At 49.8% G+C, this 25,911-nt stretch overlaps 1 protein-coding gene across 3 annotated transcripts in view; it reads right to left on the bottom strand.

Moving 5' to 3' along the window:
- The window catches only part of SLC5A10 (solute carrier family 5 member 10), a 79,240-nt gene extending 61,564 nt beyond the window's left edge, over window positions 1-17,676 (bottom strand). For all 3 annotated transcript variants that reach the window (XM_054709206.1, XM_054709208.1, XM_054709207.1), the window contains exon 1: window positions 17,563-17,676. In XM_054709206.1, coding sequence (XP_054565181.1) covers window positions 17,563-17,676 — 114 coding nt within the window. The remainder of the gene's footprint in view (window positions 1-17,562) is intronic.
- Window positions 17,677-25,911: the final 8,235 nt, after the last annotated feature.

Genomic DNA, 25,911 nt, shown 5'->3' with positions numbered 1-25,911 from the left:
GGGAGTGGCAAGAAATATTCAAAGTGATGAATATCAAGAACTTGCAACCTAGATTACTCTACCCAGCAAAGCTATCATTTAGAATTGAAGGTCAGATAAAGAGCTTCACAGATAAGAAAAAGCTAAAGGAGTTCATCACTGCCAAACAAGTATTATATGAAATGCTGAAGGGTATTCTTTAAGAAGAGGAAGAAGAAGAAAAAGGTTAAGATAAAAAATATGACCAACAAAGTGGCAACAAATACATATATATCAACAATTGAATCTAAAAATCAAACAAATAACTCTTATGAACAGAATAATCTGGTGCAGTGGTCGGCAAACCGTGGCTCATGAGCCACATGCAGCTCTTTGGGTCCTTGAGTGTGGCTCTTCCACAAAATACCATGGCCTGGGCGAGTCTATTTTGAAGAAGTGGCATTAGAAGAAGTTTAAGTTTAAAAAATTTGGCTCTCAAAAGAAATTTCAATTGTTGTTAATTGAAATAAAGTGTTAATATTAACAGTGTTAATATTTGGCTCTGTTGCCCAATGAGTTTGCCGACCACTGATCTGGTGAGTAGAATAGAATCAAGGGTATTGAAATGGACAATTCTCAGAAGAAAAAGGGTGTGGAGGGGGGTGGGAAGAGATTAGACAAAGATCTTATATGCATGTATGCATTATCTATGGGCACAGACAATAGGGTGGCAAGGGCCTGGGGCAGGGTGGGAACCGGATGGAGGGGTGCTATGGCGGGGGGGGGGGGGGAAGAGGGGCATCTATAATAATCTCAACAATAAAGATTAATTCTAAAAAATTAAAAAGAGTGAACTAATGCCTGGCCAGCATGGCTCAGTGGTTGAGTGTCGACCTATGAACCAGGAGGTCATGGTTCAATTCCTGGTTGAGGCATATGCCTGGGTTGTGGGATGGATCTCCAGAGTGGGGTATGCAGGAGGCAAACAATCAATGATTATTTCTCATCATTGATGTTTCTATCTCTCTCTCCCTCTCCCTTCCTCTCTGAAATCAATAAAATTACATTTAAAAAAAAGTGAACTTCCCTAGCCGGTTTTCTCAGTGGTTAGAGCATAGCCCTCAGACTGAAGGGTCATAGGTTCAATTCTGGTCAAGGACACGTACCTTGTTGCAAGCTTAATCCCTGGCCTGGTCAGGGGCATGTGGGAGGCAAACAATCAATGTGTCTCTCAAACATTGATGTTTCTCTCTCTCTCTCTCTCTCTCTCTCTCTCTCTCTCTCTCTCTATATATATATATATATATATATATATATATATATATATATATCTTTTCCTCCTTTCCACTCCCTCTAAATATCAATGGGGAAAATATTCTTGGTGAGGATAAACAAAAAACAAAACAAAACAAAAAGAGAAAAAACTACTGAGCATAGAACACAGAGCCAACCAGATAAGCGAAAGAATTAGTGATGTCAAAGATAGGAATCTAGTAATGATGCAGAGGGAAGAAGAGAAAGGCCTGAACATAAAAAAAAAAATGAAAGAGCTCTATGAGAATTATCTGACTCCATCAAAAAAAGCAATATTAGAATTATAGGCATTCTGGAAGAGGAAGAGAGGGAGCAGGAAATGAAGAGTTTATTAAAACAAACAGTGGATGAGAACTTCCCAAACCTATGGAAAGAACTAGATCCTTGAATTCCACCCCACTCCCCCAAAAGAAAGAACACCTTGTTACCTCAATCGAAAGAGGCCCTCTTCAAGGCACTTAGTATTAAAACTGTCAAAAATTAAGGACAAAGAATCATTCTCAAAGCAGCCAGGGAAAACAAGAAAACCATATCAGAATTTCATCCGACATCTCAGCAGAAACTCTACAAGCCAGAAGAGAGTGGAAACAAATATCCAAAAGTCTGAAAGAGACAAATTGTCAACCACAAATAATATATCCAGCAAAATTATCCTTTAAATGTGAAGGAGAAATAAATATGTTCTCAGACAACAGCACCTGAGGTATTTTATCGCCAGAAAACCTGTATTGCAGGAAATAAAATACAACACATCAAAACTTCAGGGATGCAGGGAAAGCAGTAATAAGAGGGAAGTTTGTATCATTACAGGCCTATCTCCAGAAACAAGAGAAATCCCAAGTAAACAACCTAATGTCACATCTTAAAGAACTAGAGAAAGAAAAACAAAAGCAATCCAAAGTCAGCAGCAGAAAGAAAATAATAAAATAGAGCAGAATTGAATGAAATAGAAAACAAAAAGACTATACAAAAAATTAATAAAAGAAAGAGCTGGTTCTTTGAAAAGATTAATAAATTTGACAAACCCCTGGCTCGACTCACTAAGAAAAAAATGAGAAAGACCCATATAACTGAAATCAGAAATGAGAGAGGAGAATTCACCACACACATCACAAATATACAAAGGATCATACTAGAATATTATGAAAGACTACATGCCACCAAATTCAATAATCTAGAAGAAATGGATGTGTTCCTAGAAATATATAACCTTCCTAGACTAAATCATGAAGAATTGAAAAAATCCAAATAGACCTATTAGCAGTGACAAAATTGAAACCACCATCAAGAATCTCCCCAAAAATAAAAGTCCAGGACCAGATGGCTTCACCAGTGAATTCTACCAAATGTTCAAAGAAGATTTAAAACTTATCCTTCTCAAACTCTTCCAAAAAATTGAAGAGGAGGCAATACTACTTCCTAACATACTCTACGAGGCCAATATAGCCCTGATACCAAAGCCTGGCAAAGATAAGACAAAAAAAGAAAACTATAGATCAATATCTCTGATGAATACAGATGCAAAAATCCTAAACCAAACACTAGGAAATCTGATACAACAGTGCATCCAAAAAGTAATACATCACGATCAAGTGGGGTTCATTCCAGGGGCACAAAGATGGTTCAACATACACAAATCAATCAATGTAATACACCACATTAACCAAAGAAAGTATAAAATTCATGTGATCTTATCAAGAGATACAGAAAAAGCATTTGATAAGATGCAACATCCATTTATGATTAAAACACTCAATAAAATAGGAGTAGAAGAAAAGTACCTCAACATAATAAAGGCATCCTATATAATACAAGGCTAATATGCAAATTGTCCCCTCAGGAATTCTACCCACCAGGAGTTCGACTGCTCACTATGATGTGCGTTGATCATGAGGGGGGTGTGCAGAACGAAGGAAGACCCCAGCTGGAAGCTGGAAGGCCCCAATTGGCCCTGATCGCTGGCCAGGCCTAGGGACCCTACCCATGCATGAATTTCATGCACCGGGCCTCTACTATATGATAAACCCTCAGCTAATATCATACTTAATGGTGAAAAACTGAAAGCTTTTCCTATAAGATCAGGAACAAGACAAAGATGTCCACTCTCACCACTCTTTTTCAACACAGTGCTGGAAGTCCTAGCCAGAGCAATCAGACAAGAGAAAGATATAAAAGACATCCAAATAGGGAAGGAAGAAGTCAAACTGTCACTTTTTGTGGACAACATGATTCTGCATGTAGAAAACCCTAAAGACTCCACCAAAAAACTATTATAAACAATAAACATACAGTCAAGTTGCAGGGTACAAAATCAACATGCAAAAATCATTGCCTTCCTGTACACTAACAACGAAACTTTTGAAAAAGAAATGAAAAAACAATTTCTTTTGCAATTGCAACCAAAAGAATAAAATATCTAGGAATAAGTTTAACAAAGACTGTAAAATACCTATATACTGAAAATTACAAAGCAGTATTAAAAGAGATTGAAAAAGACACAACAAAATGGAAAGATACCCTGTGTTCATGGATTGGAAGAATCAACATAGCTAAAATGGCCATATTTCCCAAAGCAATATATAGATTTAATGCAATCCCCATCAAAATCACAATGTCATTTTTTCAAGAAATACAATGAGAAATCATCAGATTTGTATGGAACCACAGAAGACCCCAAATAGCCAAAGCTATCTGAGAAAAAAGAACGAAGCTGGAGGTATCACACTACCTGACTTCAAATTATACTACAGAGCTACGATAATCAAAACAGCATGGTATTGGCTGAGAAACAGACACACAGATAATGGAACAGAACAGAGAGCCCAGCAATAAAACCACACATATATGGACAGGTAATTTTTGATAAAGGAGCCAGAAACACACAATGGAGTAAAGATAGTCTCTTCAATAAATAGTGCTGGGAAAACTGGAAAGCCACATGCAAACGAATGAAACTGGATTACAGTTTGTCCCCATGTACAACAATTAATTCAAAATGGATCAAAGACCTAAATATAAGACCCAAAACAATAAGTTACACAGAAGAAAATATAGGTAACAAACTTACGGACCCTGGTCCCAGAGAACATTCTATGAACTTGACCCCAAGGACAAGGGAAGTAAAGGCAAACATAAATGAATGGGACTACATCAAACGGAAAAGCCTCCGCACAGCAAAGGAAACAACAAAACAAACAGGCAGCCAACCAGATGGAAGATGATATTTGCAAATAGTAGCTCCGACAAAGGTTTAATTTCCAAAATATATAAAGAACTTGTTAAGACTTAACATCAAACAAATAATCCAATTAAAAAGTGGGCAGAGGACCTGAAAATACACCTCTCCCAAGAAGACAAACAGCCAATAGATATAACCGCACTGGCAATTAGGGAAATGCACATCAAAACTACAGTGAGATGCCACCTCACACCTGGTAGAGTGCCCTTATCAACAAGACAAGCAATGACCAGTGTTGGAGAGGCTGTGGGAAAAAGGGACCCTCATTCACTGCTGGTGGGAATGTAGATGGTACAACTGCTATGGAAAGCAGTCTGGCGATTCCTCAAAAAGTTACCGGTAAGAATAGAGCTACTGCCCTAGCTGGTTTGGCTCAGTGGATAGAGTGTCAGCCTGCGGACTGAAGGGTCCCAAGTTCGATTCTGGTCAAGGGCACGTGCCTGGGCTGTGGGCTCAATCCCCAGTAGGGGGCATGCAGGAGACAGCCAATCAATGATTCTCTCATTATTGATGTTTCTATCTCTCTTTCCCGCTCCGTTCCTCTCTGAAATCAATATATATATATTTAAAGAATAGAGCTACCATATGACCCAGCAATCCCTCTCCTGAGTTTATACTCCAAGATCTCGAAATCTTGTATTCACAAAGATCCATGCACCCATATTGCATCATAATTCACAGTGGCCAAGACATGGAAACAACCAAAGTACCCGGCCCTAGAGGACTGAATAAAAAGATGTGGTACATATAACAATGGAGTACTCCTCAGCCATGAGAAAGGATGGAATAGTGCCATTTGCAACACCATGGATGGACCTTGAGAACATTATTCTGAGTGAATAATTATCCGAGAGATGCAAATCAAAATGACAATGCGGTACCATCTCACACCTGTCAGAATGGCTATCATCAACAAATCAACAAACGACAAGTGCTGGCAAGGATGCGGAGAAAAAGGAACCCTCGTGCACTGCTGGTGGGAATGCAGACTGGTGCAGCCACTGTGGAGAACAGTATGGAGTTTCCTCAAAAAACTAAAAATGGAACTCCCATTTGACCCAGTAATCCCACTCCTAGGAATATATCCCAAGAAACTAGAAACACCAATCAGAAAGGATATATGCACCCCTATGTTCATAGCAGCACAATTTACAATAGCTAAGATTTGGAAACAGCCTAAATGCCCATCAGCAGATGAGTGGATTAGAAAACTATGGTACATCTACACAATGGAATATTACGCTGCTGTAAAAAAGAAGGAATTCTCACCATTTGCGGCAGCATAGATGGACCTGGAGAGCATTATGTTAAGTGAAATAAGCCAGGCAATGAAAGAAAAATACCACATGATCTCACTCATTTATGGAAAATAAAGAACATTATAACCTGATGAACAAAAAGATGGATACAGAGGCAGTAAAGCACCGAACAGACTGTCAAATTACAGCGGGAAGGCTGGGGAGTGTTGGTGAGGGAGGGAAATAGATCAACCAAAGGACCTGTATGCATGCATATAAGCACACCAATGGACACAAGACACTGAGGGGTGGGGTGGGATGAGGGCATGCGACAGGGGGTAGGGGAGGCTGGGGGAAGGTCAATGGGGGGGAAAGGAGATATATGTACTACTATAAGTAATTTTAAAAAATAGTACCATAAAAAAATTATTCTGAGTGAAATAAGTCAGTCAGAAAAAGCTAAGAACCATATGATCTCACTCATATGTGGGATATAAAACCGAAACTCATGAACACAAACAGCAGTATGGTGGTTGCCAGAGGGAAGGGGGTGGGAGGAGGAGATCCCAATACATGGTGACAGGAGAAGATTTGACTGTGGGTGGTGGGCACACGGAGCAATATACAGATCTTGTAACATAGAAACCCACACCTGGCACCTATGTTCGTGTTGACCAATGTCACCCCAATCAATTTAATTTAAAAAATAAGAGCTCATAGACCATGACCAGGGGATTTATTCTGGGGATACAACACTTGTACATATTCTCAAATCAAGAAATGTGATGCATCACAATAAAAAATGAAGGATAAAAATCAACCCTAGCTAGTTTGGCTCAGTGGATAGAGTGCTGGCCTGAGGACCGAAGGGTTCTCAGCTCGATTCCGGTCAAGGGCACATGCCCTGGCTGCGGGCTCGATCCCCAGTGGAGGGCGTGCAGGAGGCAGCTGATCAATGATTCTCTCTCATCATTGATGTTTCTATCTCTCTCCCCCTCTCCTTTCTTCTCTGAAATCAATAAAAACATATTTTTTTAAATCACATGATCATATCAATAGATGCAGAAAAAGCATTTGACAAAATCCAACACCCATTTTTTATAAAAACTCTCAGCAAAGTGGAAATAGAGGGATCAACATGATAAAGGCCATGTATGACAAACCCACAGCCAATATCATACTCAATGACCAAAAACTAAAAGCATTCCCATTAAGAGCAGGAACAAGACAGGGATGTCCACTTTCACCACTCTTATTCAACATAGCACTGGAAGTCCTGGCCACAGCAATCAGAAAGGATGAACAAATAAAAAGCATCCAAATCAGAAAGGAGGAAGTAAAACTCTCATTATTCACAGATGGCATGATATTGTACATAGAAAACCCTAAAGACTCCATAAAAAAAAACTACTAGATTTAATAAATGAATTTGTTAAAGTAGCAGGATACAAAATTAACATCCAGAAATCAATGGAATTTCTATCCACCAATAATGAATTATCAGAAAGACAAACTATGCTGAAACCGGTTTGGCGCAGTGGATAGAGCGTCAGCCTGCGGACTCAAGGGTCCCAGGTTCGATTCCGGTCAAGGGCATGTACCTTGGTTGCGGGCACATCCCCAGTAGGGGTGTGCAAGAGGCAGCTGATCGATGTTTCTAACTCTCTATCCCTCTCTCTTCCTCTCTGTAAAAAATCAATAAAATATATTTTTAAAAAGAAAGAAAGAAAGAGAAACTTAAAAAAAATCCCATTTACCATTGTAACCAAAAAAAAAAAAAAGATATCTAGGAATAAACTTAACCAATGAGGTAAAAGACCTATACTCGGAAAACTACAGGACATTGAAAAAAGAGATAGAGGAAGACATAAACAAGTGGAATCATATACCGTGTTCATGGGTTGGTAGAATTAACATAATTGAAATGCCCATATCACCCAAAGCAATCTTTAGATTCAATACAATCCCAGTTAAAATACAATTGGCATATTTCACAGATGTAGAGCAAATATTCCAAAAATTTATATGGAACCAAAAAAGACTCTGAATAGCTGCAACAATCCTGAGAAAGAAGATCAAAGTTGGAGGGATCACACCAGATATCAAACTATACTACAAAGCCACTGTCATCAAAACAGCCTGGTACTGGCACAAGAACAGACATACAGATCAATGGAACAGAACGGAGACCCCAGAAATCGACCCACACCATTATGGTCAATTACTATTTGACAAAGGAGGCAAGATCATACAATGGAGTCAAGACAGTCTCTTCAATAAATGGTGCTGGAAAATTAACAGGCATGTGAAAAGAAATGAAATTAGGCTACAACTTACACCACACACAAGAATAAACTCAAAATGGATAAAAGACTTAAATATAAGTCACAAAAACATAAATATCCTAGAAGAAAACAGGCAGTAAAATCATAGACATCTCATGTAGCAGAATTTTCACCGATACATCTCCTATGGTAACAGAAACAAAGGAAAAAATAAACAAATGGGACTACATCAAACTAAAAATCTTCCTCACAGCAAAAGAAATCAGCATCAAAATGATAAGGGAACCCACTGCATGGGGAGAACATATTCACCCATAATACATCTGATAAGGGGTTAATTTCCAAAACAATCAAAGAACTCAGACAAATCAACACCAGGAAGACAAATAATCCAATTAAAAAATGGGCAAAGGACCTGAATAGACACTTCTCTAAAGAGGACATACAGATGGCCAAGAGACATATGAAAAAATGCTCAAAAGTCACTAATCATCCCAGAGATGCAAATTAAAACGCAATGAGGTATCACCTCTCAACTACCAGATTGGCTATGACCAACAAATCAACAAACAACAAGTGCTGGCGAGGATGTGGAGAAAAGGGAACCCTCGTGCACTGCTGGTGGGAATGCAGACTGGTGCAGCCACTGGAAAACAGTATGGAGTTGCCCAAAAAATTTAAAGTGGAACCAAAGTTTGACCCAGCAATCCCCCTTTTGGGAATATATCCTAAAACTCAATTAGAAAGACTATATGCACCCCTATGTTCACAGCAGCACAATTTACAATAGCTAAGCTCTGGAAACAGCCCACGTGCCCATCAGCAGATGAGTGGATAAAAAGCTGTGGTACATTTACACCATGGAATACTATGCAGCCGTAAAAAAGAAGACTGACTCTCTTACCCTTTGAGACAGCATGGAGGGACCTGGAGAGTATCATGCTAGTGAAATAAATCAGTCAGAAAATATTTGTATCACATGACCTCACTTAATGTGGAATCTAATGAACAAAATAAACTGATGAACAAAATAGATCCAGAGACATGGAGGCATGGAACAGACAGACAGATCTCAGAGAGAAAGCGGGGGTGAGGTGGGCGGGGGGGAGATTAGCTTAAAGAACTTATACGCATATATGCACAGCCCATGGACACATACAATACTGCGGTGGAGGCCTGGGTGAGGCAGGGGTTGGGGGGAGGGGACAAAGGGAGGGAAAGGGGGCCTCTGTAATCCTGTCAAAAATGAAAAATGAATAAAGAAAAAGAAAGAGTTGCTGCATCTTGGTCTGGGAAGACACTAACGGGTTGCATTTGGCTTTAACCATGCCCTGCAGGCCGCTCCAAGGATCAGCAGGACGGTGAGCTCCATGAGTGAGAGGCCGGTGAGCAAGCAGCACAGAGGTTCCCACTGCACGCCTACCCCGTCACACACTTCCCCTTCACGCTTGTAGCTTCACGAGATGAATGCAACTATTAATCATTTTGCTACTTTTTTTGAATACTAATAGAAATAACACAAAACAAAACTTGTAACACTGAAAAATGGTTAAAATGGTTTTATGTTACGTGAATATTACCCATTAAAAGAAAAAAGAACAGAGGCAGCCAGCTCCCCAGCCACAGCCCGCTACCCCTGCCCTGGGCTCACCGTCAGCTTCCCCAGGGCTTCAGTTCTGTCCAGCCTACTCCAGGCCTCGCCCAACCCCCGGAGCCCCGCCCCCGCCCCGGGGGTGGGGGGAGCTCTGGGCCTCGGGTAGGGATGGATACAGACAGAACGGGGAGCTGTGACCAGGAGCAGTGCTGACCAGCACTGACTGAGCCAGGCCCCTCCTGGCTTCTTATCCCTGACCAGTCAAACCGCTTCCGGAAAGTTGCTGTGGCCCCAAAGGTCAAGTTTTGACCTTCTCGGAGTGTTCCTCAGTGCGCAGCTAAGCTGGGCTTTCTTAGTTCTGCTCTGGATGAGGACTTTGAGCCCAGGAAGCTGAAAGCCCTTTGGTCTTGATTCCTTACTTCTAATATTTATATTTCTAATACATTTCCACAAATTATCACTCGAGTGCCCTGCCTGCCTTTTATTGGGGGGGGGGGGGGGTGTATATTTTGGCTCTATGTGTATGGAATTTAAAAATCTAAAATCAGAATGCCTGGGCAAGTGACTTAATGTAACCACGTGCCTCAGTGTCCTCTTCTGAATTGTGGCCCTAATAAGAGTTCTTCCCTCGTCCTGTTCTTACGAGGTTAACGAGTTCATGCATGTAGCACGCACTGGCGCCGGGGACCTGGTTCGTGCTGAATAAGGGTCAGTGATTAGGTGGCTTTTTCGAGCCCCATTTGGCGCTATCTGGGTGAGAGAAATTGAAAAGATATAAAATGGAAAACAGGAGAAATTTGGAAAAGGGACACAGGAGGTGTCTCAGATACACATTAAAGGCTAGATCAGAGAGCGGCCGGCACCGCGCGCGAGGCTTCCATTGTCCCACGTCCCGTATTCAAGGTGATCAAGCCAACGTTTCTGGACCTGCTCTCCAAAGCTTCTGACGTGGCTCCTTCATGCTTTTCCCCGGCCCCGGTCCACCGACTACCCCACGTCCTCTCTGCCTGTGACCAGCCGAACTGCGTGCGGTGCAGCCTGAAGGCTCCGTCAGCTGGCGGCCTGCGCACCCACAGCTCCAGCAGCTCTGGCCGTAGCCCTGCCTTTTCCTAAGGCCTTCTCTTCTCCAAGGACTCAGTGCACTGCCAATTGCCTCCTTATTTTCCTTCCATTCCTTAAGGGGCCCCTTTTCCCAGCAATTGGCTCGGGAGTCCCACCCCATCTCCAGCGCCCGCCCTGTGCCTATCACACCCCTTAGCTGGCCCACCCAGTCAGGGGCCGTCACTGACTAGAGGCGGGTCAGAGTGCAGCCGGGTTGCTCCTGCACCCTGCGAGGTGGAGGAGGAAGCCGGGCTCTGGGGCTGCTGGCACCAGGTACACCTCGGGTACGTCCACCGAGAGCCCCTCTTGGCAGAGTTGGTTCCAAGCGGACTCAGACTTTAAACCCCGGCTGGACCACTGGGCCGGGCATCGTCCCTTCTGGAGGGAAACTGGACTCAGGACAAAGCCACGTAGGCGGAGGCGAGAGAGCCACAGCGCGGTGCAGCTCTAGCCTGGATGATACTGCGAACCCCTAGATCACACTGCACCTGAAGCCTTCATGTTGCTGGGCTTTTCGGTGTGGATGCCTGACGTTTCTCCAGTGTTTCAGCTCATTAGAAATAGCTTTCTGCCGCTTGTTAACATGCAAAGGGTTAGCTCAGAGCCCTCTGCTCCAGGAGCACATCCTAGAGGGCCTCCCCGGCTCTCCTAACCTCGCACCAGAGCACCTTTGCAGAGCTGTACCCGCCCCGCTGGTCCATCTGCCTCTGGGCCTGAGCACCTCACAACCTGTGGGCCCTGGCTCGGCACCCTCCTCTCCCAGCCCCGTTCTATTCTGCATGTGCTCACAGCTCTCTGCCGGCTGCACCCCGCTGGGCTGGCACGGCCTCTGGGAGGGACGGGTCATAACTCCCACACCCCACACTGCCTGGGCCACAGCCGGGCTGCGCGGGGACAGGTGGACCCTGCGCAGCACCGTGCCGGCCTCAGATGCCCCAACACCTTCCTCGGGGACGCCTCGCAGCTGAATCCCGCTGGTGCCGGCGGGAAAGCGTCTCTCCCCTCCTGTCCTTCCTGAGGTCGGGCTGGCCTCAGCCTCGCTCCCACCTGTCTCATGCAGGAAGCCTCTGCTGACCACGTGGTGTGTGCACATGCCCGCCTCTGAGTTCCCAGCTCTCCCAGGAACATGGCCCGCCATGGCTGGCACCAGATACTCACATCCCTGGTGCTCCTTGGCACAGCCCAGGGGCAGGGGCTGCACTGACATGCACACCGTGTGTACAGCCCAGGGGCGGGGCTGCACTGACATGCACACCGTGTGCACAGCCCAGGGGCGGGGGCTGCACTGACATGCACACTGTGTGCACAGCCCAGGGGCGGGGGCTGCACTGACATGCACACCGTGTGCACAGCCCAGGGGCGGGGGCTGCACTGACATGCACACCGTGTGCACAGCCCAGGGGCGGGGGCTGCACTGACATGCACAGCGTGTGCACAGCCCAGGGGCGGGGGCTGCACTGACATGCACAGCGTGTGCACAGCCCAGGGGCGGGGGCTGCACTGACATGCACAGCGTGTGCACAGCCCAGGGGCGGGGGCTGCACTGACATGCACACCGTGTGCACAGCCCAGGGGCGGGGGCTGCACTGACATGCACACCGTGTGCACAGCCCAGGGGCGGGGGCTGCACTGACATGCACACCGTGTGCACAGCCCAGGGGCGGGGCTGCACTGACATGCACACCGTGTGCACAGCCCAGGGGCGGGGGCTGCACTGACATGCACACCGTGTGCACAGCCCAGGGGCGGGGCTGCACTGACATGCACACCGTGTGCACAGCCCAGGGGCGGGGCTGCACTGACATGCACACTGTGTGTTTGAGGAAACGGAGGCCAGAGGGGAAGTAAGAGCGCCAAGTGCCTAGAGAGAGTCAGGGCTGAGCCCAGCCGTCCCTGTGACTCACCGTTTCATCACAGAGTCACCTGCACCTGTGGCTTCACAACTAATCTTCTAGCCACACTGTCCAGCAACACCACTGATACCACCACAGCTACCACCACAGCTACCACCACTGATACCACCACTGATACCACCACAGCTACCACCACTGACACCACCACTGATACCACCACAGCTACCACCACTGATACCACCACTGCTACCACCACTGACACCACCACTGATACCACCACTGATACCACCACTGATACCACCACTGATACCACCACAGCTACCACCACTGATACCACCACTGATACCACCACAGCTACCACCACTGATACCACCACTGATACCACCACTGCTACCACCACTGACACCACCACTGATACCACCACTGATACCACCACTGATACCACCACTGATACCACCACTGATACCACCACTGATACCACCACTGATACCACCACTGATACCACCACAGCTACCACCACTGACACCACCACTGATACCACCACAGCTACCACCACTGATACCACCACTGATACCACCACAGCTACCACCACTGATACCACCACTGATACCACCACAGCTACCACCACTGATACCACCACTGATACCACCACAGCTACCACCACTGACACCACCACTGATACCACCACAGCTACCACCACTGATACCACCACAGCTACCACCACTGATACCACCACAGCTACCACCACTGATACCACCACTGATACCACCACAGCTACCACCACTGATACCACCACTGATACCACCACAGCTACCACCACTGATACCACCACTGATACCACCACTGATACCACCACTGATACCACCACTGATACCACCACAGCTACCACCACTGATACCACCACAGCTACCACCACTGATACCACCACCACCACCACAGCTACCACCACTGATACCACCACTGATACCACCACAGCTACCACCACAGCTACCACCACTGATACCACCACTGATACCACCACAGCTACCACCACTGATACCACCACCACAGCTACCACCACAGCTACCACCACTGATACCACCACTGATACCACCACAGCTACCACCACTGATACCACCACTGATACCACCACTGATACCACCACAGCTACCACCACTGATACCACCACTGATACCACCACAGCTACCACCACTGATACCACCACTGATACCACCACTGATACCACCACAGCTACCACCACTGATACCACCACTGATACCACCACAGATACCACCACTGATACCACCACTGATACCACCACTGATACCACCACTGATACCACCACAGCTACCACCACTGATACCACCACTGATACCACCACAGCTACCACCACTGATACCACCACTGATACCACCACAGCTACCACCACTGATACCACCACAGCTACCACCACTGATACCACCACTGATACCACCACTGATACCACCACTGATACCACCACAGCTACCACCACTGATACCACCACAGCTACCACCACTGATACCACCACTGATACCACCACTGACACCACCACAGCTACCACCACTGATACCACCACTGATACCACCACAGCTACCACCACTGATACCACCACAGATACCACCACAGATACCACCACAGATACCACCACTGATACCACCACAGCTACCACCACTGATACCACCACAGCTACCACCACAGCTACCACCACTGACACCACCACTGATACCACCACTGATACCACCACTGATACCACCACTGATACCACCACAGCTACCACCACTGATACCACCACAGCTACCACCACAGCTACCACCACTGACACCACCACTGATACCACCACAGCTACCACCACTGATACCACCACTGACACCACCACTGATACCACCACAGCTACCACCACTGATACCACCACTGACACCACCACTGATACCACCACAGCTACCACCACTGATACCACCACTGACACCACCACTGATACCACCACTGATACCACCACAGCTACCACCACTGATACCACCACAGCTACCACCACTGATACCACCACAGCTACCACCACTGATACCACCACCACAGCTACCACCACAGCTACCACCACTGATACCACCACAGCTACCACCACAGCTACCACCACTGATACCACCACTGATACCACCACTGATACCACCACAGCTACCACCACTGATACCACATCAGCTACCACCACTGACACCACCACTGATACCACCACTGATACCACCACAGCTACCACCACTGATACCACCACTGATACCACCACTGATACCACCACAGCTACCACCACTGATACCACCACTGATACCACCACAGCTACCACCACTGATACCACCACTGATACCACCACTGATACCACCACAGCTACCACCACTGATACCACCACTGATACCACCACAGCTACCACCACTGATACCACCACTGATACCACCACTGATACCACCACTGATACCACCACAGCTACCACCACTGATACCACCACTGATACCACCACAGCTACCACCACTGATACCACCACTGATACCACCACAGCTACCACCACTGATACCACCACAGCTACCACCACTGATACCACCACTGATACCACCACTGATACCACCACTGATACCACCACAGCTACCACCACTGATACCACCACAGCTACCACCACTGATACCACCACTGATACCACCACTGATACCACCACAGCTACCACCACTGATACCACCACTGATACCACCACAGCTACCACCACTGATACCACCACTGATACCACCACAGCTACCACCACTGATACCACCACTGATACCACCACAGCTACCACCACTGACACCACCACTGCTACCACCACAGCTACCACCACTGATACCACCACTGATACCACCACTGATACCACCACTGATACCACCACTGACACCACCACCACCACCACAGCTACCACCACTGACACCACCACAGCTACCACCACAGCTACCACCACTGATACCACCACTGATACCACCACTGATACCACCACTGATACCACCACTGACACCACCACTGATACCACCACAGCTACCACCACAGCTACCACCACTGACACCACCACTGATACCACCACAGCTACCACCACTGATACCACCACTGATACCACCACTGACACCACCACTGATACCACCACAGCTACCACCACTGATACCACCACAGCTACCACCACTGCTACCACCACTGATACCACCACTGATACCACCACAGCTACCACCACAGCTACCACCACTGATACCACCACAGCTACCACCACTGATACCACCACTGCTACCACCACAGCTACCACCACTGATACCACCACAGCTACCACCACTGATACCACCACAGCTACCACCACAGCTACCACCACAGACACCACCACTGATACCACTACTGATACCACCACTGATACCACCACTGATACCACCACTGATACCACCACAGCTACCACCACTGATACCACCACAGCTACCACCACTGATACCACCACAGCTACCACCACAGCTACCACCACTGACACCACCACTGATACCACCACAGCTACCACCACTGATACCACCACAGCTACCACCACTGATACCACCACTGATACCACCACCACCACCACCACCACCGCCACCACCACCACCACCACCACATACCACCACCACCACCACTGATACCACCACTGATACCACCACAGCTACCACCACTGATACCACCACTGATACCACCACCACCACCACCACTGCCACCACCACCACTGCCACCACCACCACTGCCACCACCACCACTGCCACCATCACCACCACCACCACCACCACCACCACCACCACCACCACTGCCACCACCACAATACCACCACCACTACCAGCACCACTAGTACCAGCACTACTATCACCATAACTATCAGCACTACTATCACCACCACCACCATCAGCACTAATAATACCACTAGTACAACTATAACCACCGCCACCACTACTACCACCATAACTACCAGCACCACCACTGCCAGCACCACCACCACTGCAGCTATAGAAGCAGCAGCAGGGTCCAGCCCCATGGCCTCTTAGGTAGACCTCCCCCGACTTCAAGGACTTGGGACTGAGGACAAGGTAGGTGGTGTGTCCATCTGACAGATCAAGGCCCCGAGGTCCAGAAAGCCAAGCAACTTCCTAGGATGCCAGAGTGGCGCACACCATTCTCCCTCCCAGCCCTCAGGCAGGCCCGAAGCCGGGAAGGAAGACCAGGTCAGGGCTCGAGGACACTGGCCTGGGCACCTGGGCACCTGGGCACCTGGCACGGGGAGCTTGACCTCTGCTGAGCACAGCATCGGGAAGGCCTCAGAGATCCGCACCCCACGTGCACAGCAGCACCTCCCCTGGTCGCAGGCCTGGGCTCACGGCCATCGCTTCCCCAGGCCCGGGTCCCCTGCGGGCGACGGCTGTGTGGGGCCGCAGGCGGGCGGGCGGACGGGCGACTGGCATGGCGCCTGCCTGGCCCTGCCCTCCTGGGGCCTCCACCCCCTGGGTTCTGGGATGGGCTCCAGTCAGGCCTTTCTTATCGAGGGCGAGGAAACTGGCTCATGGGTTGGGCCAGGCAGCAAGCACAGACATCTTGGGAGCTTGTTGAAAAGTCAGATGCCCGGCCCACGTGCCCTTCCCCCCTCTGGATTCCGACCCAGCGGCCTGGCATCCAGACAGGAACCCGTGCGACTCTGGTGCTCAGGTATGTTGGCCCCGGGAGCCCACCTGACGTGGAGGAGACGGAGGCCAGGGAGAGGACCTGCTGCATCCAGGCTCCCAGCCCAGACGAGCCCAGGAGCTTCCCATCCCCCGTCCCTTAGAGAGACCTTCCTCTTCCTCACTTTGCAGGCTGAGAATCTGTGGCCCAAAGAGAGAAAGGAAGTTGGCCACAGTCTCTGGCAAGTCCATCCCAGGACCCAATGGGCCTGGTCACCGGGGAGATGCCGCCGGCACCCAGGCCCCACCCCGCGCTCTCTCACCCATATGCCCACGGCCACGTTCGCGGCAAAGTACACGGTGATGATGATGATGTCAGCCAGGCTCAGCTGCGAGCTCGGGGCCTGGGGGTCGCCGGTGGTGTTGTCCACCGCCATCCTGCAGCAGTGCCTTCTCTGAGCCAAAGGGAACAGGGGCGGGGGCTGCAAACCGGGACAAATAGGACTTCCTGGCAGCGATAAATTGATCATTAAACCGAGCAAGACCGGGGCGTCCCAGCCCCCTGTGGCCGGGCAGGGCCACGGCTTCAAAGTGCAGCGGGGCCTCCCTCAGGGAGAACGGAAAGGGAGGGAGGGGGGAGGAGCCTCCTTAAATTCCGAGGAGGTTTGGGGAAAATAAAGGAAATGTAGTGGATCCAAAGCCACCAGAATGTTCCCAGAAAGGCTGTTACCCACTGGGTGGCTCGACCTCCGTTCAGCTCCTGTGAGAAGCATGAGGGGCGGGACAAAGGTCACCGCGCACCCCACCTGGACAGCCCGCGGGCTGGGACGGGGACGGTGACACGCGCGTGGCTTACTCCCAGCCACAACAGCCTGGTCCCAGATTGGACTCTCGAGGGGCAGTCAGGTCCTGCCCCCAACACCCTTTCTAGACCTGAAGCAGGCCCAGGCCCCTCAGCTTGACCTCTTTCGGCCGCCGTGGTCTCCTTAGGACCGCGAGGGACCTGGTACCCAGCGAGCGCCTGCCGGGCCTGCGGACTGGCCTAGCCTGCTGCCCTGTCCCTTTCCGTGCTCAGCGCGCCCCTCAGGCGGCAGCGCCCCAGCCGGGAACAGGGGCCAGAGGCCGCGCATCTGTCACGTCGCTGCCCCTGAAGAGACAAGGCTGGGCTTAGCTCCATCCCGACCCTCCTGGCTGGTGGCAGTGATGGCTCTGGGCCCGTCAGATGCCGTCGTCCTTCCGCCCTGACACTCACTCATTAAATGGTGTGCGGCCGCGGGCGCCGCGACACCTTTGGAGTCTGACCAGGACACTTAGCCCTTCCAGGGCGTTCATGGGTGAGCGGCTGCCACGGGGAACACGCTGGCCTGCAAGCCCAGCTGTGCCTGTTATTTAGTAACCGGGGGTGCGGGTTTAAAATTAATCCCCTCCCACCAGGAAACATTAAGTCACGGCTTATAGTAAACGAGGGAAGGCTCAGACTGACCTCCCCAACGCCCTTCGCCTTCAGTCAACTAACCCTCAGGTGGCATTTATTTCCCAAGCCATCGCTAGACGTGTGTCACAAATCAAAAGGCCACTTAGTGCCCATCATGAGGATCCAGCTCTATTGGACCTGTCTCTGAAAAATGAAGCCATTGGAAAGAACAGTGCCCTGGGCAGTGTGGGTCAGTTGGTTAGAGCGTTGTCCAGTGCACGGAGGTCACAGGTTCGATCCCTGGTCCGGGCACATACCTAGGTTGAAGGTTCAATCCTTGGTTGGGTGCATATGGGAGGCAACTGATCAATGTATCTCTCTCGCATTGATCTTTCTCTCTCTCCCCCCTCCCCTTCCTCCCTCTTTAAAATAAAAAATAATAAAATAAAAACGTATCTGATCCCCTCTCCTCAGCCTGGGTCTCAGAAGGAAATAAACCTGGTGGGTGTGGCGAGCACGCCGCGAGGGCGGGGTTACCCCAGCCTCCTGCCGCAGGCTTGCAGTCTGCGGGCTTTGGAAACGCGTTGCTTCTCCGGGATTTAGGCCCGGGATTCGGTGCGGGAAACTGGGCGCGGCCTGAGGGAGGTGTCTGGGGCTCCTCGGTCTGGGGAGGGGCTGTAGGAAGGATAAAGGACCGGTTGTCCGGAAGAGTGAGGTCCCGCCTGGTTTCTGCCGAGGGGGTCGTGCCCCCTGCAAAGGCCGGAACGACCTGGGTGCCCTTGTCCAAGTTAGGAGCACCGAGACCTTCACCGACAACCGCCGGGCACACCGAGGCGGTGACTCACGTTCCTTTTCCCAGAACAGGGGTTAGATCGGGGACCATGCCGCCTCCCACCGTGCCTCTTCACGTAAGGACACGGCCTAGACTCTAGAGAGAGCACAGATGCCTCTGATGCCGAGAGTCTGAGAAGATGAAAGTCGATAGGCAACGTGTTCGCAGGGAGCTTTCCATAGCAAACCAGAATTTGAGAGGCAGGCCTGAAATGAGAAAGCAAGCATGGGAGCTCTCTGGGCCTGGGGAGTCACTGCAGCCCCCACACGCTCACCAAGGTTTGCATACTCAGCCCGTCTGCTCTGCTTTAGTCTGTTAAGGGCGTCAGATGTTCCACTGAGTAGAACGCAGTGCTCTGCCTTTGGACGCCCTGGCAGTGGGTAGACCCGCACCTACACAAAGAGTTCTGGGTGTCTGCGAAATATAAACCGCCACGATTCCATTGTCCCCTACCTGCCTCAGCGGGAAGTCAGAAAAAAAGAAGGAAATAAACCTTTTAGATATAACACCCGGACCCCCTTCTGACCAAAAGTCCTGGACAAAGACTGCGGGTCAGGAGGACCTGACGGGCGGGGCCAGGGAGAGCGTGGCAGAGGGGACAGAGGGACAAATTCCCCGCTCAAGCCCAGTCCCTCTCCATCCCCACCCCACCCGGTCCAACGTGGTCACCTGCACAGACCCAGCGCTTCTGGTCAGGAACACCAGGGTCTGCCCAGCCGAGAAGCCAACCACATCACACCCTGTGAGCTCATCCATCCCAAGAGAAAGCGTCCATGTCATATCTTGAGACACCACTCTGACACCTCATGTGTGGGGTTTTCTCCACCAACCAGCTCTCCATCTCTGGACAACGGGGTGTCTTGCAATTCAATTCTGACACTGTCTCCCGGAGACTCCACAGAGTGCGGCTCCGCCCCATCAGGCTGCTCCTGCTTGAGGCGCCAGTTACAGTTCCGGCCGCCGGTACTTCCAGCCCCATGTCTGTATATCAGGGTTCCCACAGCCCCCTCTTCAGGTGGATAATTTGCTAGAACCGCTCACAGAACTCAGGGACACGCTTTGCTATTATGGTTACAATAAAGGTCTGATGACGGGTACAGATGAACAGCCAAAGAGGTCTCTACAGTGAGGTCCAGAGGGTCCTGAGCACAGGAGCCTCCGCCCCAGTGGAGCTGGGCTGCGTCACCCTCCTGGCACAGGGATGTGTTCACTGACCTGGCAGCTCTCCAAATCCCACTCCCCATGGGCGGGCTAAGGAGCTTCGGCGCCTAGCGTGGCTGATGAAGTCCTGGCCCCTGGGGATGACTCCAGCCCCTCTCTCCTGGAGTTTGGGTGGGAGGTAAGCTCAGAGTTTCCTACCCTCTAATCACCTTGGTTTTCTGGGCAACCGTCCCCCATCCTTAAGTTATCTAGGGGCCCCCAGAAACAAGTTATCTCATTATGGATGAAAGGGGCCTCATGCTGACCTGACAGCTCAGGGGAGGCCTGCATGGCGGTCTTGCAGACTCAGACCTAAAGTCACCACAAAGGATGGTCTGAAATGACACTTTAACTAAAAGCAGTGATGGTGAGTAGTCACCTCCTAAGCCTGTATGTTCCCTGACAAGGTCAACCTTTACCTGAACTGAGCCTATGTGTCTTTTTGCATCTAAGATAACATACCCATGAAGTATCTGGGTAACTTGTAACCTCCCTTTATCTGGACCCCCTGGGGCACAACTAACGTGCTGGGTGCCAGGCCAGAGACCACAAATTCCTTCATTATCATGTTAATTGTTCCTGCACCCACCTAAGTATGTTTTACTTTTACTTTTTTTAAAAATCATTTTACTTTTTTAAAAAATATATTTTATTGATATTTTACAGAGAGGAAGGGAGAGGGATAGAGAGCTAGAAACATTAATGAGAGAGAAACATCGATCAGCTGCCTCCTGCACACCCCTACTGGGGATGTGCCCGCAACCAAGGTACATGCCCTTGACCAGAATTGAACCGGGGACTATTCAGTCCGCAGGCCGATGCTGTATCCACTGAGCCAAACCGGCCAGGGCTCATTTTACTTTTTATCCAATCCCAGGGGTTTCCCTGCTTTGCTTTCTCCCGCCTCTCTAGTCTGTCACCAATGGATTTCATGTAACCCACCTCCGTCCCTTCCTTTGATGGCAATGTATAAATACAGATGTAACCCGCCATTCTCCGGAGCATTATCTCAATCCATTGAGGTTCTGCTTCCCAGCATATGTTGACAGTTTGGCTCAAATAAACTCACAAAAATCCTTTACAGGTTTCAATGGTTTTTTACGTTAACATCATTATCATACAAATGATACTCTATCACTCTGGAAATTCCAAGGGTTTTAGGGGCTAAGTGCCAGGATCTGGGAACAAATACAGCCATACACCTCATAACCAGGTTTTGGTCAAGGATGAACTGCGTTCGTCTGGTGGTACCCACAGAGCCTGGCATGTAGGAGGCTACACCCCGAGGTGTGTGTAGGTTCGCTCTATGTTTTCACAATGACGAAGTCACTAACGAGGCATGTCTCAGAGCGCATCCCTGTCATTAAGGGGCACAGTCATGTTCATCTTTTTATTATGTTACAGCCCAGATTCGTGAAAAACGTCTTTTGGACAAGGAGGGGGCTGGGCAGGAGAGGGGCTGGCTGGGGCCAAAGCCGGAGGCTGGGAGCCTCTCTCTCAGTGCGGGGAGGAGACATCTATGGGGTTATTTTCTTTCTTGGTGCCTCGGAAGTGCAGGAGGCCGGCCTCGGCGAACCCAGGTGGGTGAGCTAGAACGGGCTACAGCGCTGGTGATTCCTCGTCCTTCTGCCAGCTGTGGCCTGCACCCTCCAGCCGGGTGGCTACCCGTGGCTCCTGCTGTGGCAATAAACACAGTGTTGCCAGTGGAAGTGGGGTCCTTGCAGTGTCATGAGAAAAACATTTTCGGGGACCCACAAGGGAGGATGAGGTCTGGTGGTGAGACGTATTTGGGTGAAAATAGAAGGCTGCCCTGTGAGAAATGCTCACCTGTCCGAATTCAAATCATGGAATGGGCGACAGAGGGATGGATGGCAGAAGGACTTCTTGATAGATCCTCCCTTCCCCCAACTGATGGACGGAATATGATGTAAACTCCACCTGCAGCCGGACATTCCTGAACACCTTATATGGACTGTACACTGAACCACCAATCAGCACCTGCCAAATACCCTAAGCCCCCGATTCCTAAGTCCCTAGGTGCCTAATCAAGTGCCTTACAAGAAACCACCCATCAGCGTGTGCTGAGTGCCCTAAGCCCCGTCCCCTTCCTTCCTCCCCTCAAAAGGCACTCTCACCCTGGCACGCCCTCTCTTTCCCTCTAGAAGGCGGCCGGCAGGGTGATCTCCAATAAAGCCTGTGTCCTGGTATCCCATGGTCTCCGGCCTCTGCTTCATCTTTCACTAACCAACCCCTCAGCTCCCGGTGGCTCCACCCCACCTGACCCATTTCCTAGGGTCTCTGTGCTCCTTACCCACCCCGTCCTTTTCCCAGGCTGCACTCACAGGCCCCGATGGCCGCCATTTACTTCTGCGCATGTGCTTACCTCCCCCCCTCCCCACCTCGCTCTCCCCACGACCCAAGGGCTGGCTGCTCCGTGCCTGAGGTGGGGAGAGGGGGGTGCGCCAATCCCCTTGGCGGGCAATGCTGGGAACCCTGGAGTGGGTGACGCTGTTGCTTCCTGGTTGAGCAGGCTTCTGCTCCCTGGCTTACGAGGCTGACAATGTCTTCCGCCCCTTCCTTGATGAACATCCAGCCACCTCCACGAACGCCTTTCCCTCCTGAAGACCGGGGCCTGCAATCTTCCGAGGGCAGCTGGGTGGTGCCTCCTCTCCTTCAGCTGCCTGCTGCCCCGGGCACAGTCCTGCCTCTCCAGGACCTGAGGAGGAGGGAGTGGGAGTCTTCCCACAGGGAGGAGGGGTGTGCAATCCAGACCACCTGGAGGCGGTATCCATGATGTCCAGGGGAAGGCGTGTTGGACAAGCTGGCAGTGCCGTCCAAATGAGGAGAAATGTAGCAAATAACGGTCTGGTGAGGCGAAAACCAGGTGACGGGAGACGACCTTTACAGGGTCGCCTGTGAGGGTGGGGAGGGCCTCCCGGACACAGGCGTGTCCCACCTGTCAGAAGCCTCTTGTTTACCATTCTTTTTTTAAAAAAAAAAATATATTTTATTGATTTTTTACAGACAGGAAGGGAGAGGGATAGAGAGTTAGAAACATCGATGAGAGAGAAACATCGACCAGCTGCCTCCTGCACACCCCCTACTGGGGATGTGCCCGCAACCAAGGTACTGCCCTTGACCGGAATCGAACCTGGGACCTTTGAGTCCACAGGCTGATGCTCTATCCACTGAGCCAAACCGGTTTGGCTTGTTTACCATTCTTAATGCAACCACGTGGGCAGAAAGGGAAAGCAAAGCCCAAAGACCACTTCGTGCTTCACCGCCTCGTCCTGGCACGTCACCCCGGCCCCGCCGGTGGGCTGCCGAGTGAGGCCTAGACTGTGCATAGGCAACAGGTAAGCACGGTCAGGGCCCACCCCAATGAAAACAGGCGCAGGAAGACACAGGCTGATGAGCACAGCAAGTCGTAAACCATTTCCTGGGTCTGCAAGCCTCCGTTGAGAAGACTTTCAGATGCAAGGCTTTTGCTGAAATGAAAGCAAGCAGTGACCACCTGGTAGATGCTCTGTCTTCAGTTTGAACATCTCTGGCGATGTCCTGAGGTGCTGAGGGAAATTCTGCATGGCGCTGCTAGGTCAGCAAATCATCGAAGCGATAGCCCCTCCCCTGGGAAGCTGACTTTTAGACCGTTTTGCAACCGACATTCCCTTTCGCTTAGACCTCATTCCATTTGCTAGACCAGTAACCCCCTCCGGACTTGCCCAGGGTCCGGACAGGCCCAGAACTCCTGCCCGCCAAGAAAGCCCACCCAGAGTCCTTTACAATCCCTAAGTCCCGGCCCCTGGGTGCTGGCGCCATTGTGGGGCTCAGCCCACCTGGTTTCCAGATGACCTGATAAATTCATAATTCTTCACCCCTTTCGGCCTCGTGCGTTCCTCCTTCAGCGACCCTGGCAGGCATATACAGACACAGCCTTAGGAAAAAGTAAGTCCTAGTCCGAAGATGGGAGATGAAACATTGGTTTGGAGGGTTGAAGAATTCAGGAACCAGTTTAGTTCACAGGTAAAAAACAAAACTCTTAAGACAGTTAACTGAGTCCAATGTCCAAAACTGGGCGTTGTAATTTCTATTGAAACACAATTTCTCTCCCTAAAATGACCACTGTTTTCATTAAGAGACTGCATTGAGTCAATTTCAATCTGGCCTGCTTATTTGCATAAACACAAGAACAGAAATTGATCACATAGGCTCTTTTATTTTTATTATTACTTTTCCCATTGATTTTTTTTTTTTTTGAGACAGAGGGAGAGAGAGAGAAACGTTGATGTGAGAGAGACACATCAATTGGTTGCCTCCTGTTTGCACCTAGACCAGGGCTGGGGATCGAGCCTATAACTGAGGTACATGCCCTTGACCAGGAATTGAACCTGCAACCCTTCAGTCCACAGGCTGATGCTCTAACCACTGAGCAACCGGCCAGGGCAGGTCACAGGCTCTTTTAAATCTGCTTTGCTGGAATCTCCAGCTTGAGCTTTACTCATCCCCTCAGGTCAAAGAAGCCAAGCCACACTGTTGTCATCAGGCTTTGACTGCAATACCAATAGGTTTGGGTGAATCCCTCAAGTTCCTGAGGTTCCCAAAGATGTCCTAAGGTTCCTCCTTTGCCATCTTTCAGGAAAGCAACCTTCATTCCTTACCTGGAAAGACTGCCATGAGCCATGCTGAGAAAGGATAGTAAGAAGCTAGAGAAATAAGGGAAACAGAGACAAAATAAACAAGGACCGCCTATTTGAGCCATTTAGATCTTCCAAGAAACTTGGCTGGGGGCTTAGTTGGTTGGAGTGTCACCCATACACCAAAGGTTGCAGGTTCGATCCTCAGTCAGGGCACATACCTAGGTTGCGGGTTTGATCCATGGTCGGTATGCATATGGGAGGCAACCGATGTTTCTCTTTCTCTCCCTTCCTTCATCGCTCTAAAAATAAATAGAAAAAACATATCGTAGGGTGAGAATTTTTTATAAAAGTAATTGGTTCAGCCCTAGCCAGTTTGGCTCAGTTGATAGAGTGTTGGGCTTCGGACCAAAGGGTCTCAGGTTCAATTCCGGTCAAGGGCCTTGTTTGCAGGCTCCTCCCCGGCCCGGGCCCTGGTCAGGGTTTGTGCAGGAGGCAACCAATCCATGTGTCTCTCACATCAATGTTTCAGTCTTTCCCTCTCTCTTCCACTTTCTCTGAAAATCAATGGAACAATATTCTTGGATGAGGA

This window comes from Eptesicus fuscus, chromosome 20 (assembly GCF_027574615.1).
Source record: "Eptesicus fuscus isolate TK198812 chromosome 20, DD_ASM_mEF_20220401, whole genome shotgun sequence".
NCBI classification, from domain to species: Eukaryota; Metazoa; Chordata; class Mammalia; order Chiroptera; family Vespertilionidae; genus Eptesicus; species Eptesicus fuscus.
This window is presented reverse-complemented; position numbering and strand designations above follow the sequence as displayed.